This window comes from Gekko japonicus, unplaced genomic scaffold, assembly GCF_001447785.1.
Source record: "Gekko japonicus isolate JY-2015 unplaced genomic scaffold, Gekko_japonicus_V1.1 scaffold2889, whole genome shotgun sequence".
NCBI classification, from domain to species: Eukaryota; Metazoa; Chordata; class Lepidosauria; order Squamata; family Gekkonidae; genus Gekko; species Gekko japonicus.
The window spans coordinates 163769-180188 of record NW_015164282.1 but is presented as its reverse complement, the minus strand read 5'-3'; the positions used below and the strand labels follow the sequence as shown (position 1 = coordinate 180188).

The 16420-nt window shown below is 51.2% G+C and overlaps 1 protein-coding gene across 1 annotated transcript in view; it reads left to right on the top strand.

Annotated features, from left to right (window-relative positions):
* Positions 1 to 15886, top strand: part of SULT1B1 (sulfotransferase family 1B member 1) — a 28726-nt gene extending 12840 nt beyond the window's left edge. Inside the window, exons 3-8 of the mRNA XM_015408769.1 lie at positions 5870 to 5998; positions 7239 to 7336; positions 13275 to 13401; positions 14077 to 14171; positions 14710 to 14890; positions 15251 to 15886. Of these exons, the coding sequence (XP_015264255.1) occupies positions 5870 to 5998; positions 7239 to 7336; positions 13275 to 13401; positions 14077 to 14171; positions 14710 to 14890; positions 15251 to 15363 (743 nt within the window). The 3' untranslated portion in view covers positions 15364 to 15886. The remainder of the gene's footprint in view (positions 1 to 5869; positions 5999 to 7238; positions 7337 to 13274; positions 13402 to 14076; positions 14172 to 14709; positions 14891 to 15250) is intronic.
* The last annotated feature ends 534 nt before the right edge of the window (positions 15887 to 16420 follow it).

Sequence of the window (16420 nt, the reverse complement as noted above, 5' to 3'; positions counted from 1 at the left end):
GCAGCTGTCGCGTGGGAGAGGTTGCACACCGCCCCTGCCGCGACTCACCAGGTCGAGCCGGAAGGTCCCGAGGATCAGGACGTCCACCAGGCCTACGGAGGGGCCCGGCAGCGCACTCAAACGCCGCAGCGCACTCAAGCACCGCAACGCACCCAAGCACCGCACCGCACTCAAGTGCCGCACCCGAGCACCGGCTGCCAGCTTCCCAGCACGTCCGTGTGTGCCAGCTGCGGGGACCCGCACGACCGCAAAACCTGCAGGTTCCGCAACGCCACATGCCACAACTGCGGCCGCACGGGCCACATCACAAAGGCCTGCCGCTCCAAAGCAGCTCGCCCTAAGGCGGAGACCTACTTCAAGGAGGACACCGGCACCGAGGACCTCTACCTCCTCACCCAGACAGCGGAGAAGGTATTGCAACTCCCCGGCAAGTCTCCCTCCCCCAAGTTCATGGCCACCGTCACGATAGAGGGATCCCCTTGTAAGATGGAGGTGGATTCAGGTTCCGCGGCCTCCATAATCTCTGCGGCAACCCTGAGACGCCTCTGTCCCAAGGGGGGGACCCCGATTGCGCCCAGCCCAAATTATGCTTATGGACTTCCAACGCAACCCAGTGCCGGTCAGAGGAGTCGGAACTTTCCGGGTGCAGTTTAAGAACTTTAAAAGGAACCTGGACTTAATAGTGGTCGAAGGCGACCTCGTCAGCTTACTGGGGCGGGCCTGGTTTGAACCCCTGGGCATCACTGTAGAAGGAGTACAGGCGTGCACGACCCAGGACTTCAAGGGAATCTGCCACGAGTTTCCCGCCATTTTCGATGATTCTCTGGGCCGGTATACGGGCCCCCCGGTGACGTGCTTAGACCCCTCGGTGGCCCCCGTAAGAATGCGAGCCAGGACGGTTCCGTTGTCGGTAAAGCCCAAGATCGACGCGGAACTGGATCGCCTAGTAGCACAAGGCATCCTGGAGCCAGTCTCCCACGTGGCGCGGGAGACTCCCATAGTCGTGGTTAATAAACCCAACGGGGCAGTCCACATCTGCGCGGACTATAAATGTACTTTGAACAAGGAACTACAGGACCACGCTTACCCGGTCCGTGTAGTTAGCCACGTTCTGGCCACCTTGGGCGGGGCAAAGATCTTTGGCAAACTGGATCTCGCCCAAGCTTACCAGCAGTTACCAGTGGATGAGTAAACGGCGGAGGCGCAAACTATAGTAACACACCGGGGGGCATTCCGTGTAAAGCGACTAAGTTTCAGTGTAAGCGTGGCGCCCGGGCTGTTTCAACAACTCATGGACTCTCTTCTGAAAGGGATCCCCGGCGTCACCCCCTTCTTCGACGATGTGTTGATCGCCGCCGCCACGCCCGCCGACTTCGCCGCTCGCCTCTGCGCCGTGCTCAGCCGTTTCCAGGACGCTCGGCTGAAGGTGAAATTGGATAAGTGCCACCTTGGGGTGTCGTCAGTGGACTTTTTGGGGTTCACGGTGGACGCAGAGGGCCTCCACCCAACCCGGGAGAAGGTGAAGGCAATAGTGGAAGCACCCCCGCCGAAATCAAAGGTAGAACTGCAGGTGTTCCTGGGGATCCTGAATTTCTACCACGCCTTTCTGCCCCACAAGGCGGCGGTAGCGGAACCCCTCCACCGGTTGCTGGACAAACAGGCCCCTTGGGTATGGGGGCCCCGGCAGGCCACCGCGTTCAGGAACATTAAGGAACTTTTGATTTCCAATGCGGTCCTGGCCCATTTTGACGAGTCGCTGCCGGTGATCCTGGCCTGCGACGCATCACCCTACGGCGTCGGGGCTGTCCTGGTGCATCGTCTACAGGACGGCCACGAAGTCCCGGTCGCGTATTACTCGCGCACTCTATCTGCGGCTGAGCGGAACTACGCCCAGATAGATCGCGAGGGACTTGCCATCGTGGCCGGGGTCAAGAAGTTCCACGACTTCATCTACGGCTGGCCCTTCACGATCGTTACCGACCACCGCCCGCTCCTCGGCCTGTTCGCGCCCGACCGCAGAATGCCGCAAGTCATCTCCCCGCGCGTCCTGAGATGGACCATATTCTTGGCGGCCTATGATTACCATATAGAGCACCGGCCGGGGAAAGCCATGGGCCACGCAGATGCCCTGAGCCGCCTCCCTCTTCCGGACGTCGTGGAGGACCCGGCTCCGGTTCACCAGATCCTCCAGGTGGAGGACCTCCCAGACGCTCCTCTCCAGGCAGCTGACGTCGCCCGACGCTCGGCCTGTGACCCCATTTTATCCTGGGTGCTGAGCTGGGTGGTGAGGGGATGGCCTGCGAAGGTAGAAGGGCCGGAGTTTGCCGCATTCAAGGGCCGCAGGGACGAACTGTCGGCGCACAAAGGCTGCCTGCTGTGGGGGGACCGGGTCGTGGTCCCCAGCGCACTGCGCCAAAGAGTCCTGCGGGCCCTGCACGAGGCCCACCCGGGCATCGTGAGGATGAAGGGCCTCGCCAGAAGCTACGTCTGGTGGCCTGGCATCAACGCAGAGATCGAAGCTTGGGTTAAGAGGTGCCAAGCCTGCCAAGCCGTGCGACCCAGCCCACCAGGGGCACCACACCACTCGTGGGAATCCACCCGCACCCCGTGGTCTCGGCTCCACATAGACTTTGCCGGACCCTTCCATGGACTGTTGTTCTTGGTGACGGTGGATTCCTACACCAAGTGGTTGGAGATCAGCCTAGTCTCCGCAACGTCTTCTAAAGCAACCATCCGCGCCCTCCGACGGATCTTCGCTATCCATGGCCTGCCAGACACTGTGGTATCGGACAACGGGACGGCGTTTACTTCGGAGGAATTCCAGCAATTCCTCAGCAGCAACCTGATCCAGCACATCAGGACGGCACCCTTCCACCCAGCGACCAACGGACAAGCGGAGCGCATGGTCTGGACCGCGAAGGAGGCCCTCAGCCGCCTCTCGGAAGAGGACTGGGAATTCCGCATCGCCCGGTTCCTCCTAGCACAGTGGACAACGCTCAACCCGGTAAGCGGCTGCTGCCCCGCCGAGTTGTTGATGGGCCGGAGGCCTACGATCTTGTTAGACCGCTTGCACCCTGACCGGGCCCCGGACCAGCGGAAGTCCACCGAGCAGAGGGAAGCGCCGCGCGGGTTCTTCCCTGAGGAACCCGTCTTTGCCCGGAACTTTGGCAGAGGTCCGGAGTGGCTCGCGGGCTGCATCATCCGACCCACGGGCACCGTCATGTATGAGGTGTCCACAGAATGCGGGCAGGTCCTTAGGAGGCATATCGACCAGCTCAGGCAGTGAATGCTTCCCGACCACTCACCCGAGGAAGTACCGAGACAGCAGGCAGGCCAAGAAGAGGATCCTACCAAGGCTCTGCCTGCACCAGAGCACCCACTCCAGAATTGCCAGCCCCCGACAGCCGCGGACGTAACCCCAGAACCAGAAGCGGCTGCAGTGGAGACCCCGGCCCCGCTTCCGAATTCAGGCCCGGAGGTCGTAACCCCGGAGGTACCAGCTCAGACCCCCAGAAGACCCGCGAGGATACGACGGCCCCCAGCATACCTCAAAGACTACGACCCCCAGCATACCTCAAAGACTATGTCACCTAGGGGAGGGTCCGGACTATGGGGGGAGGGATGTTGTGTCCACTGACCGCCACCAGAGGTCAGCACACATGCCTGAGCTTCAGCCCAGGACAACAATGGGGACTAGGATCCTAGTCCCTCCACTGGGGGAACCAATGGGACCGTGGCGGGAGATTCAAACCCGCCAATGGGACCCAGGGGTGGTCCCCTGGTTGTGTATATAGTTGGCCTGCCGGCCGTTTGTTCCCTGTTCTTGTTGTGTACCTAATAAAGCGTGCTATGCACTACGTCATCGTCTGTCGTTTATCCATGTGGCAACCCACTACATAACAATCATTAAGTCCTGGAATTTGTTTCTATCTGATTAAAGCCTTTCACTGCCAAAGACAGTGTGGTTGAGAATAACTTGCCCAGGAGTCTGACAATGCCTCCAGCTACCATCCTATACATACCAAACAATCCATTGTATACACCTTTTTGGAACTAAGGTATTCACCTGATGAAGTCAGGAAACAGATTAGCAGATTAACAAAGCCGGAATGATACTCAGAGAAAACCTTTTACAAGACAGGCGCAAAAGAGACAATAATAAAACGCCTCTAGGGGTCACAAACATCTCTCAGCTCAAAACAGCTCAACGCCGCATCAGTGACTCACAGCCTCTGCTGGATGATGACAGTTCTCTTTCACAAGTACTGGGGGCCAAACCTTTTCTTATGCACAGACAACCCCCCTGTCTCAAACAATTCCTCACCCACAATAATACAACATCAAATTTGAACATGGACCAGAGCTTGCTGCGAGATACACCCAGACAACACAATCACTGGATCTAACAACATCATCTACTCCATCAGAGGCTCATTCACTTGCTCATCTTCTAACATTATATATGCCATTAAATGCCCACAATCCCCTTTGGTTCTAGGGCAAACAGGATATGCCAGAGGATAAATGGACACAAATCTGACATCAGGAATCACAAGACTGAGACACCTGTAGGAGAACACTTCAGCCGCCCAGGACATTCAATGAGTGACCTCAAAGTAGCTGTTTTATTACAAAGGAACTTCAGGAACAGACTGGAAAGGGAAATCGCTGAATTACAGGTTAATTACAACACGTGGAACAAAGACCTCCCCAGGACTCAACAAGGATATTGGTTTCTTATCTCATATGCTAACTCATTCAGTCCTCACATATGTATTCTCAGCAAGAAGGTTTATGCATCCTTAGTGTATTTCTTTTTCAGAATAGTATATTAGAATACTGGATTGCGGTTGCTGCTTAGATTTATGGAGTGTTTGGTACAGTTTCCCTGAAGAAAACGGTGTAAAGCAAGGAATATTGGGATGTTTTGCTGACATACTACAACATCTGTTTTTTAAAAATGCTGTTCACACCTGAGAGATGATGAATGATGAATCTCAATTTACTTCCCACAATTAGAAAAGATGCCTTTCCACACTTATCCCCCGTTTTGACATATTTATTGCTTGGATGTCTGTAAGCAACAGTTGACCTTATAACCTTACTTGTTATTTACTGTTGTTTTTGCATAACTTAAAATATCATGTTACATGTAAATTTGTTGTTCAGCCTGACTACAAATTTGAACCCTACCTCCCAATCCCGTGTATTTGAAAATGTGTGCCTGCACACGAAAGCTCCTACCTTGATTAAACCTTTGCTGGTCTTAAAGGTGCCCGACGGGACTCTAGATTTGTTTTCCTGCTTCAGACCCACACGGCTGGCCGCCTGGAATGGCTTTCCAGACGACAGTGGTCCGGACCCCGGCAGGCGGGTGCTCCAGGCAGGGCTGCCAAAGCCAGCTTGTGAAATTCCTGGGCACTTGGGAGGTGATGCCTGTGGGGGGAGCGGAGTCTGAGGGAGGAGCCCAATGGGAGAAAACAGCTGCTCTGGAGGGTGGGCTCTGGTCACGGCACGACACCCTGCTGAGGTCCCTCTCCTCCCCAGGAGGGCCCAGCAGCACTCTCCAAGCATTTCCCAACCCGGAGCTGGCAACCCTAAGCGTAGGGCACTACAAAGCCCCCTAGTGGGCGCCCAGATCAGGATCTACTGGAGGGCCCACCCTCTCCCAGGACACCCCAGGCCTGGTGGGGGCCTCAGAAATCCACGTGGTCACCCCTGCCCTTCGCAGCCCTCTGTGGGCCTCCAAACAGAGGAAGTCATGTGTCCAGCATGGAGAAAGTCCGACAGGCAATATTTTGCCCAGATGAGCAAGAACCTTTTACTGCTTGTTGGAAGAGACAGCCTAACGTGGTTTTCTGGCTTCCAGGCACCACATGGATGTGTGAAATTGTGGACATGATTCTGCACGATGGTGATGCTGAGAAATGCAAGCGAGATGCCATTTTCAATAAAGTCCCTATGCTGGAATTTGCTGCCCCTGGGAAGATGCCATCAGGTAAGCGTCAGAAGGATCCCTGAGTGACTTGCATTGCAGAGATTCAGGAGGAATCGCTCCGTTCTCAGGAGGCAGCAGGCGCTTCAGCTTGCAGATAAATGGCCTGTAGACTTGCTTGCTTGATCCTTGGCAAAGAGGCCTCTCTGTGCCTCTCTTCCCAGTCTGGAAGTTTACCCCCTCGCACAAATCCGACTGTTTTGTGCCTTTAAGTAGCACAACTGTCAGTCACCCCTGCAGACTGCCAAAGAAGAAATTGCAGAGGCATAAACTGAGACAGGATTCAGAGTGACCCCTTGTGAAGAGACTGGTGGCCGGCCTGCCAGGGGCAAATAAAAATGGCATGCAGAATGATTAGGAGACGTTCTGTAAAAGAGAATTCCCCCACCCCACCCCACCCCACCCCTGCGAGGTCTTTAGTGACTGATGTGTGATGTGGTAATCAGTCCTGAAGGCTGTAACATCTTCCGAGTTATTTCCAAGGCTGTGCAAGCCTGAAGTCCAAACTACATACAGTACTAAAATATTTACCTTATAATCAGATTTCTTCTGCTGTTAAATTGCGAATGTCCGACATTGTAATCAACATAGTTCATTTTTCTTTTTCGTTTTGTAAAATCTGAAACATTGAAAGCGAAAAATAGGTGAGTTGGGTCTGCTGAAAACAAGGGTACGGAGCCATCCAAAGAGTACCTTCCCCCCCCCCCCCCCCAACTGCAACTCTCAGCAACAACATCACAGTGCAAACCAGGACTTCTGGTTTCTGACCCCACCTTCCCCTGTGGCGCTAAAGGCTTTCTGTAGCTGCTGGCCCACTGCTTCTGCAGACCCACAAGCAAGCCCAGTCTAGAAGCTTCTGCAGAGGCCGGGGGAATCACCCGCCCTGCCCCGGCTGCAAGAATGCTTCCTTGGGTGATGCGGCTCAGGGGTCCACAGCACGGTGTCCGCGTGCACCACAACGGCCGCTCTCACCTGCCCTGGTGTTTTTGGGAAGTGGGCGGGGCCAGGTGGGGCTTTTGCCCCACAGGACTTCCATGGGGCTTTCCTGGTGTGGCTGAGCCCCAAGTGCTGTGCGAGGACTCCAAAGGTGCTCACGGGTTCAAAAAGCCCCCCCCCCCCATGTGACTGGCTGGTGCCACACTGGCGAAATTCCATCTCATGTTCTTCTGCTCATCATTTCAACCTGCAAGCTTGTTTGCTGACAACAACTTAATTAATAACTAAGCATCAATTTGCTTACCAGGCACAGAACAATTAGCTTCGATGCCGTCTCCTCGAGTGGTGAAGACCCACCTCCCAGTAAACCTACTGCCCAAGTCCTGCTGGGACAATAAATGCAAGGTAATGGTCTCAGGGGTCCGGATTTGCAAGGCCGTAGCCTCCCTCCCCCCCTCCCTCCAGGACTATTCTAACCAGGTGGGGGTGGGTTGGGGTGGCAGGCCAAAGCTCCCCTCCCCTCCCCTGCTGTCATGTCCCGTTGCCACACCTCCTGCTTGCCAGTTTAACTCTTTTCCTTCCATGGTTGGCAAAGGGGGGGGGGAGATGGCTCCAAGGTTGCTAGTTGCAAACTTTGGGTATTGATTAAGGGTACGAGGTGTAAATGTCTTATGAAATAAATGCATCGGTTTATTTGGCTTTTGTAGCTCCTTCGCACTGTTTTGTTTTCTGATAATGTCATCCTCCAGGAAGGAAATAGTCGCAGATTGTTGAGCAGGCTTTATTTGTGGTCACATGCGGTTGGTACTGAGCACCAGCACCTTTTGAGGGGAATCAGTGGAAACTGGTCCAGACATATATAAAGTACTGGCACCTTAAAAAAAAAGAAAAAGTCCTGGATATCTGTATGTATGTGGTGAGAAGCCTTACTTGGCTTGTTCGACTTTAGAGAATCCCTGAACTTCAAAAGGATCAAGACTATTTCTCACTGACCCTCACCTGAGAGAGTGGAAATTGCCACGACTGTCTGTCCTCCCCAGCCCATCTTTCAAAGCCCCCATGGGTGCCACCCCCACCCCCCCAAGGCTGAGCCGAGGAAGGGGGCTCACCTTATCATTGGCCAACTGAGGTGCTGTCTGGTTATTGCTGAGGTGCTGCTGGCGGCTGCTGGGCTTTTAAGGCGAGTCTCTGAGAGGAGCCATCTGACTGCCCAGAGCGCCTTTGTAAGGACAACGGGACACTCCGGTCCTCAGAGTCACACACGGAAGGGACGGGCCAGCAAGCACTGTGATGGGTGCTTGAAAATATTTAATTATCATGTGAAGGCAATTACGATTAACAATTAACAAGAAAAAACAGAACATTGATGAATCCAACACTAAAACTCCAGATTACTCGACAAATGTTAATGATCTCTCACTGCCAAACTCGGCCAAGGCCAGATCTCGTGCTCCTCGTGCTGCAGGGTCCTCTTTTCTACCACGGACAACTGGATGTTCCCAGGAAGCCCCCAAGCAGGACAGGAGGACAAGAGGTCTCCCCAGATGTCGATCCTGAGCAAGCGGTTCTCAGCAGGAGGCTGCCTCTGAACACAGAGGTCTCCTTTGCCCGCACTTGTCCCGGATGCATTGGTCCAGTCCCTTTCTAAAGCCATCTGAGATAGTTTCCTTTACTGCTTCTTTTGGCAGGCAGCAAATTCTGTGTATTAACTGTGTGTTGTGTGATGACTTTCTTCAGTTTTTCTATCCTGACTATACTGACCATAAGCTTAATTGGGTGACTCTGTTCTTATTTTATGGGGAAAGAAAAAAGTCCTCTCTGGGTATCATCACACAAGCAGTTTAGTTCGACATAGCCACCCCTCCCTTCCAGATCAAATGGGCGCAATCACACAGCCACATCTGCCAGGCATTCCCCAAGCATACACACCCCGTTCTAGGATGACTTGGGGCTGGGTTAAAAAAGCACCACAAGTGTTTTTGGTTCCCTGTGCATTCATCGCGTGTGACTGGATGTCTGAAGATGTGGGAGCATGCACAGAATGGATTGGCTAGGGTTTGGGGGGTTTTCTGGCATTTTTGCCTGTATGTGCATGTGCACATATGCACGTGCATGAGTGCACATGCGCACACATGCATTTTGGAAAATGACCATGCAGCATACTCTGTGGCCGAGGCGCTGCAGTAATGTGGATGCTTGACCACAGGATGTCCGCGTGGGTAACCTGCAGCAGGGTGTGCTATGCTCTACAACACTTTAAACCGGGTACAATTAGAAGCGGTGCCATATCACGCCAAGCTGCCAGTGAGACCACAGCCTCTGTCCCCTTCCTCAATGCCACACACAATTTAGAAACCTTTGTCATAATCCCTAACATATTTTTTTCTAAACCAAAAAGTCCTGAAAGCTTTAGCCTTTCCCTCTAATAGAAAATTTCTTTCCATCTAGTTTGTTTCTGTTTCTCCGTATCTCCTCTTCTTCTTTCCGTTTCTTTCTGTCCCTCTTCTCGCTCTGGCTGTGCTCCCTCTCTTTCCCACAACTGTTAGCAACTGACTTCCATCCCCCTTTACTCTCCCCGCAGGCTCCACACCACACAGGCCACACCCTCGGAGGGGCAGGCAGAACAACAACTGCTCTGGTCATGATATATTTTGAGCAATAGAGATCCCCTCCCCCCACTTTGTCCACTACTCAGAGTTCTTCTCCAGGAAACTTAAGCTGCTGTCCGGCATCACCAAACAATGTGGAAATCTTCGCTTGAGTTTCCTACTCCAAGAAGGGATATATTAAAAAAAACATTATGCAGTTTCTTATTTTTCTCCTTATGCACTGAAGAGACTAGGTACTTGATCGGACAGTATTAATAAGGAATTTGTAAGGTACTTCATATGCTAGAATTGCAGGTCTACATCATTTGTGCTCTCTAAGAGGTCACTGAGCTCTTGAGTCCATTGTATATATAGTAGAGATCTGTCAGACCTCTGGGTAAATCAGTTCCCAACAACATTCACTTCAAAGAAGGATAAGTTTATTGAGAGATTGATAGGATCCAGCCTGTACCTTGGCTGTGTTAGAACTGAGCTTAAAGGCACGAAAGCAATAGATATACAGAGTTCAAGCGAGGGCCCCAAAATGTTCAGAACCAATCACCCCCTGGGATTTTGCCCACCAAATGTAACTGCCAGCCAAATTGTCTGACATGCCGGGGGGATGGCATGCCATCCCCCCGGCATGTCAGACAAAAGCCAGCACAGAAAGAAGAGATGCAAGGCCACTAAAACTTCCCAGGAGAGATAAGATGCCTGGCACGTGGAAGCCCTCGGGAGTGAAAGTGTTTTGGCTCCGCGTTCTTCCATTCCCCCGTTCCTGGTTACTATGGTGAAAGAGCTGTGAAATGCTAAAAGGAACTGCGAGTTTGACAAGATCCCCAAGACCCAGGGGTGGACTTGGAAGGGAAAAAAAGCCCTGGGAAAAGGCCCTGTCCCCCAGCCCATCTCCCCCCCCCGAGTGAGAGAGAGAACTCGCTGGCAGCAAGGAGGTGCCCTGCTCCCTGGCACCCCCTCCCCTTGCCTGCCTGGCCAGCCTCACTGCTGCCTTGACGCAGCTGGGCAGCACCTGTCTTGCCACTGGGCTGGCTGAGCCTAGGAGGCGGCCATTGGCCCACCAGGAAAAGTCCCGGGTGGCCACAACGGCCCGTCCACCCCTGCTGAGACTCCCGGCTCTTCCAGGTTCCCTGTTTGCAATTCGGATGGTGCCACCATCAGCAACCACTCTGGTGCCTTTTCCAGCATGTTTTGGGTTTATGGCATAGAAGCTGCCGCTTTGCCAGTCCAGAGCATGAATATTACCTTTATTTTGTTTATTTATCTGGAAGAGTAATACAAATAAGTTAAAAAAAATTTGAGAGACAATCTGTTGTAAGTTTGACCACAGATAATAAAAGTAAAAACCAAAAGCAGAAGTTTTTGAAAAAAATATCTAAGAAGTAAGACTTAAGAGAGCCAGTTTGGTGTTGTGGTTAAGTGCGCGGACTCCAATCTGGGAGAACCGGGTTTGATTCCCCACTCCTCCACTCACTGCTGCTGGATGACCTTGGGCAAGCTATAGTTCTGACAAGAGCTGTCCTTAAAAGGGCAGCTCTCTCAGCCCCACCTCCCTCCCAGGGTGTCTGTTGTGGGAAGGGGAAGGGAAAGGAGTTTGTAAGCCGCTCTGAGACTCCTTCAGGTAGCGAAGGGCGGGGGTATAAATCCAATCTATGATGATGATGATGATGATGATGATGATGATGTCACTGCTTTTCAAACTATACTCCTAGAAACTTCGGATACACTAGAAGCTTCTTGGGAGTTTCTGAATGAGAAGATCAGGCATGGTGATCAGGGTTGAATGCCTGGTGTGCTTTAGGGTGTGCTCATTTCCCAGGGGGTGAGGGTGAAGCCTAAAAGTTCTGGCAAGCGCCCCACGTGAACTGAATGCAGGCCCAAGAGCATTCCATACAGTTCTCTGTCATACTCAGGAGGCTTCTCTGCCAAAGGTAATGAACAAATGTAGGTGGCGGTCACACATGCGGGATAATGTGGGGGGGGGAGTGAGGCTATTTCCTATGGAGGAATTTGGCCCACAGTTGCACGATCAAACAGTCCTTTGACACTGTGGGGGCAGCCCGCCACTGCGTGGTTTTTTGCTGTTTGTTCCCAGTGTGCTTAAACGAAGAATCGATGAATTACACCTCCGCACTGAGGGCTCCCTATGGAGTCTGCGATGATGCACATACTGAGAAGGGGGAAAAAACAATGGCACGGAGTCAGGATGGCCTGATCAGACCATCGCGACGCCATGAGAACACACTGGAGTGATCAGACACGGGAATGTCTGTCCGTGGCCTGTAGCAACCCGTTTGCTACCAGACTCCCCCTGGGGTTTTTTACTCCACTTCTGCGGTGAAATATACTGGGTTCAGACGCGAAAGTGCAGTACCTGTTGTTCTTGGACTGATGTGGTGTGGAGCTTTTCGGAGTGCGTTGAGGTGGAAACTGCATCTGGCCGCCTCTGGTTCCCCTTGGCACGACAGGCTTGGGCGATGTGGCCAGCCTTTCCGCAGTTCCTGCATGTGGCATCACGGAACTGGCAGGATCTCCTCTCATGGGGTTCACCGCAGCTGGCGCATGTGGTTGATGGGGCGGTGTTGGCAGCGCACGGTGGTGCCGATGGGCGTTGTGGTGCAGGTGGCGTGTGGCGTGCTGGAACCGCAGTACATCATCCTTGTCTTCCTCGGGGCTGTCCATGTGGTGGGTGGCCATGGCTGGCCTTTGCCATGATGGCAGGCCCTTCCCCCGCCGGACCTCTGTAGTGAATTGCTTGGCTTACTCAGTGGCGAGGGCCATCTCCATGGTCTCCCTGAACTCAGGGTCACCCTGGGCGAGGATCTTCTTCTGAATTTGCTCCTCCTGTAGGCCACAGACTAGCCAATCCTGGATGGCACTTGCAGTGATGGGCGATACGGTGGAGCACTGTGATGAATGCTGAGATGGATTCTGTTGCGGTTTGGTTCCTCGAGTAGAACGTATGGCGGGCCGTGATGACCGATGGCTTGGGAGAGAAGTGCTCCTTAAGCCGGTTCATGATGGTCTGGTAGTCTGTGTCCTTGAGCTCTGCTGGGGTGAGGAGCGGGCGGGCGATTTCGTACGTTGTTCGGTCACAGACGTGGAAGAATGTGGCACTTTTCATTTCTGCCTCGTTGATGCCGGAGGATTGCAAGAAGAACCCAAACCGGCCGAGGTAGGACTCCCAGTCCTTTAGGAGCCTAGTAGTCCATTGTTCTGGTGTTCAAGCCAGGTCAGTTCTCTAGTACTATTTGAGCTCAGCTGCAGGGTGCTTCCCAGATGTTCATGTCTGATCGTGCCCTTTAAATCCACCTGGTATTCGCACCTATGGCACGGCTACTTGTGCATATGATTGTGCCCTTAGAGTCTACATGCAATTTTTTTTCAAATACATTGGAAGGAAGGGTACAGTTTAAACTTATAGACAGTTATAAGTTTGAACTCTACCTTCCATTTCAATATATTTGAAAAAGTGTGCCTGCACACAAAATAAATAAATAAACCTTTGTTGGTCTTAAAGGTGCCCCCCTAGACTCTAAATGTGTTCTGCTGCTTCAGACCCACACGGCTGCCCCACCTGAAAGGTTATGAACGTTGCCTTGCATGGAATGTTTCATTGTTGTTGTTGCCAGAACCTTGAATGGGCCCCAGTGCCAAAAGCTGAGCTCTCAGACTGGACTTATCTAGCATGTAAAATCACCAGAACAACCTGATTCATTATTTTTTCCCCTCTGAGGAAGACAATCTACGTGGCTCGCAATGCAAAGGATGTAGCTGTATCCTTTTACCATTTTGACTTGATGAACAAGCTGCACCCAGAACCCGGCACCTGGGATGAGTACCTGGAGAAATTCATGGCGGGTAAAAGTGAGTCTGGACACCAGTTGCGCAATTGTGCGCAACCAGAGCTTTACACTTTTTACAGGAAACATAGTGAAACCCAGTCGTATTCTCTGGGGCAACATGCCTTTATTATTCAGAGAGTGTTTCTTCCTCGAGTGAAAGAACGGGGAATGGGAAAGTATATCACTGGGTCAGGTCTATACATTGGATTAGCAGTGGATGAAGATGCATGTACCATTTTTAGAGCAGTGAGAGCTGGGTTGAATTCGGGGCGGGGGGGGGGGCTGCTGGGAAAATTCCAAGCAAAAGCAAAGCGTGTTCAGTGCTGATTGGCTCCCCTCAGGGTGGCACCGCGTGACCGTCTTTCCTACACCCCTTTTCTATTAAAAAGGTGATAGATTAGTAAATACCGAGCTCAAACCTGATTCAGGGTTTGATCTGCTGATGGTCGCCTCCATTACAAAGCTGGGTCTGAACACAGCTGAACAATTTGGACTTTGTGTTGCTTCAATATTGTGTGTATTTTTGTTGGGTGTTATTTGATCCAGGCTATGAGGAGACCTGAAATGAGGACTTCCCAGCTGGCTCCTGTAGCTATCAGGCTCCTGTACCATTACATGTCATTTTATTTCTTTGCTTTTACTGTTTGCCATCTTTCAACCTTACTATATCATCTTGTTTCATTTTTTCTAAGTCTAGTAGCTTTTGGCTCCTGGTATGACCACGTGTCAAGCTGGTGGGAGAAGAGGAACGACCAGCCCCTGCTGTACCTGTTCTATGAGGACATGAAAGAGGCAAGAGGGCGGTGGTGGCTCTGAAGGCTACTGTCTCTCTGTGTGTGTCTCATGATCAGGCGGCTCTTCTAGAGAATGCCCCTAGGGAGTGTCCCGCTGGATCAGACCCAGCACAGAGTCCATGGAAACCTCTTTATTTTGGCTTCTATGTAGACAGCAAAACTTGGCAAAAAGGAAAAGTTGTTGCCTTATGGGACAGGGGAAGATGGTAATTTATGCTGAGCTAAACACAGGCCTGTAGCTATGGTGGGGCATTTCGGGGCTCTGCCCCCTCAAATGCGAAGCACGCCCCACAGCAGCTGCTGCCTCCCTCCCCCTCCCGTGACATTAAAAGGGCCCTCCACTGATTGACAGAAAGGGAGGGAGAGGGGCAGCCACATGCCTTCCCTGAACTCCAAGTGGTGATTATGTGGGCAGTCCCTGCTTGGAAATTGTTTTCAAGAGGGGGCGCCGCTCCCCCCATGGCCCACCAACCCAAAATTTCTGGCTACGGGGCTGGCTAAACTATACTGATGTCATTGTAATATCCTTTCCGTAGGATCTGAAGCGTGAGATTAAGAAGGTCGTGCATTTTTTGGGAAAGGACCTGCCAGACTCAGTTGTGGACAAGATTGTCTGCAATACTTCCTTTGATATGATGAAGGACAATCCTGCTACAAACTACAGGATGGCACCAGCTGCTGTGATGGATCAAAGCATCTCCCCATTCATGCGCAAAGGTAGACTTGCTCAGTTCTCCCTGGCCGTTCTTCATTGGGTTTTTTAAAAAAAATTGGGTTGTCAACTGATTAAAGCATATTAGTTCATTAATCATCTGTCTTTTACACAAAATGTGCTTAGCATCAAAATCTCAGTACAGCTGCTTATTCAGATTGGTGGAAGGTTTAATGGCTATTTTGTTCCAAATTACAGTGACACATCAGGCGTAAAATATCCCAGATAAAATAAACATGTGGTCACCAAAATGGTTAATCAACTAAATATAAAATGTGTATACTGATCAAGCTTGCAATCCCGTTTTTAAAAAGTCCTTCTAGAGAGTCCATTTGTCTGATTGATAACCTTTCATCTTCTACTAGGAATTGCTGGTGACTGGAAGAATTACTTCACTGTAGCTCAGAATGAGAAATTTGATGAAGATTATAAGAGGAAAATGGCAGACACAACACTGCAGTTCCGAACAGAGATCTGAACCTCCCTAGAACTTCCAGCACTGCTGCTGGTCTGCAGTTGCACGCACATGCACACGCACACACACACACAATCATTTGGTGGGGATTTTGAACTGCTGCAAGTCTCTCTTTTTAATTCGGGTTTCCCCCCCAAGTTTCCAGTCTTCTTGGTTGTGGGATCCATGGATGAAGCATGTTATGGCTGGGAAAGGAGGCGCAGTGCACAGGGGGCAATCTGGCCCCTCCTTCCTTTAGTCCTTCTTCCCTCTGCATCGTCTTGCATCCCTCACTTCTCCAACAAACCTCTAAATCTTCAAAATCCTTTAAAAAATTACTTATCCTTACCAATCATGACAGAATTTAAAAACAGTATAAGAGAAAGGTTAAGGAGATTAAATTTTGCATTCTGCAGTAAACATCTTAGAAATGATAACTTAAAGCTTACCGAGTATGGAATAAATACACTCCACAGTCTCTTATGTTGTGTTTATTTACATATTCACCATGTTACTTATGTACTCCTGCACACTTTATCTTGCTTTTTCAACCCAAGTCCTCTGAATACCAATAAAAACACAGGGAAAAAATACCTATGCATTTTAAAATAGGGAAAGAAATTATTTCATTTGCAGTCCCTTTCCCAACACCCTGTCCCCTTTCCTCAGCTGAGGAGTTTGTATAGCTACAAACCTGCTCAGTTATGTGACTTTTGTTTTCACAGAAGTTTCACCTTCTTATTCTGACATAACTTGCTCTTAATTAATCTTATATTCTAATAGTGAAGTTGGGAAATTTTTGGATGCTTAAATCTAGTGACTGGACCTGTGAACGGGCAAGACAGGTCTTTCTACAAACCTGAAAAGAGCCCCAGGTTTGCAGACAAAGGTGAAGTCTAAAAAACCCCAACAACAACATTGGGGGCTTAAAAAAATCCAAAAATGATAAAAGGAGCACCTGTAGTTTTTACGCAAGGGATTCCCTCAGTGGCTGTTGCTAGGCAACCACAGTATTTCAGGCTGGGTTTCAGTGAATAAAAGGCGCCGGGGGGGGGGGGGCTTTCCCGGCCGGTTTTGTGCT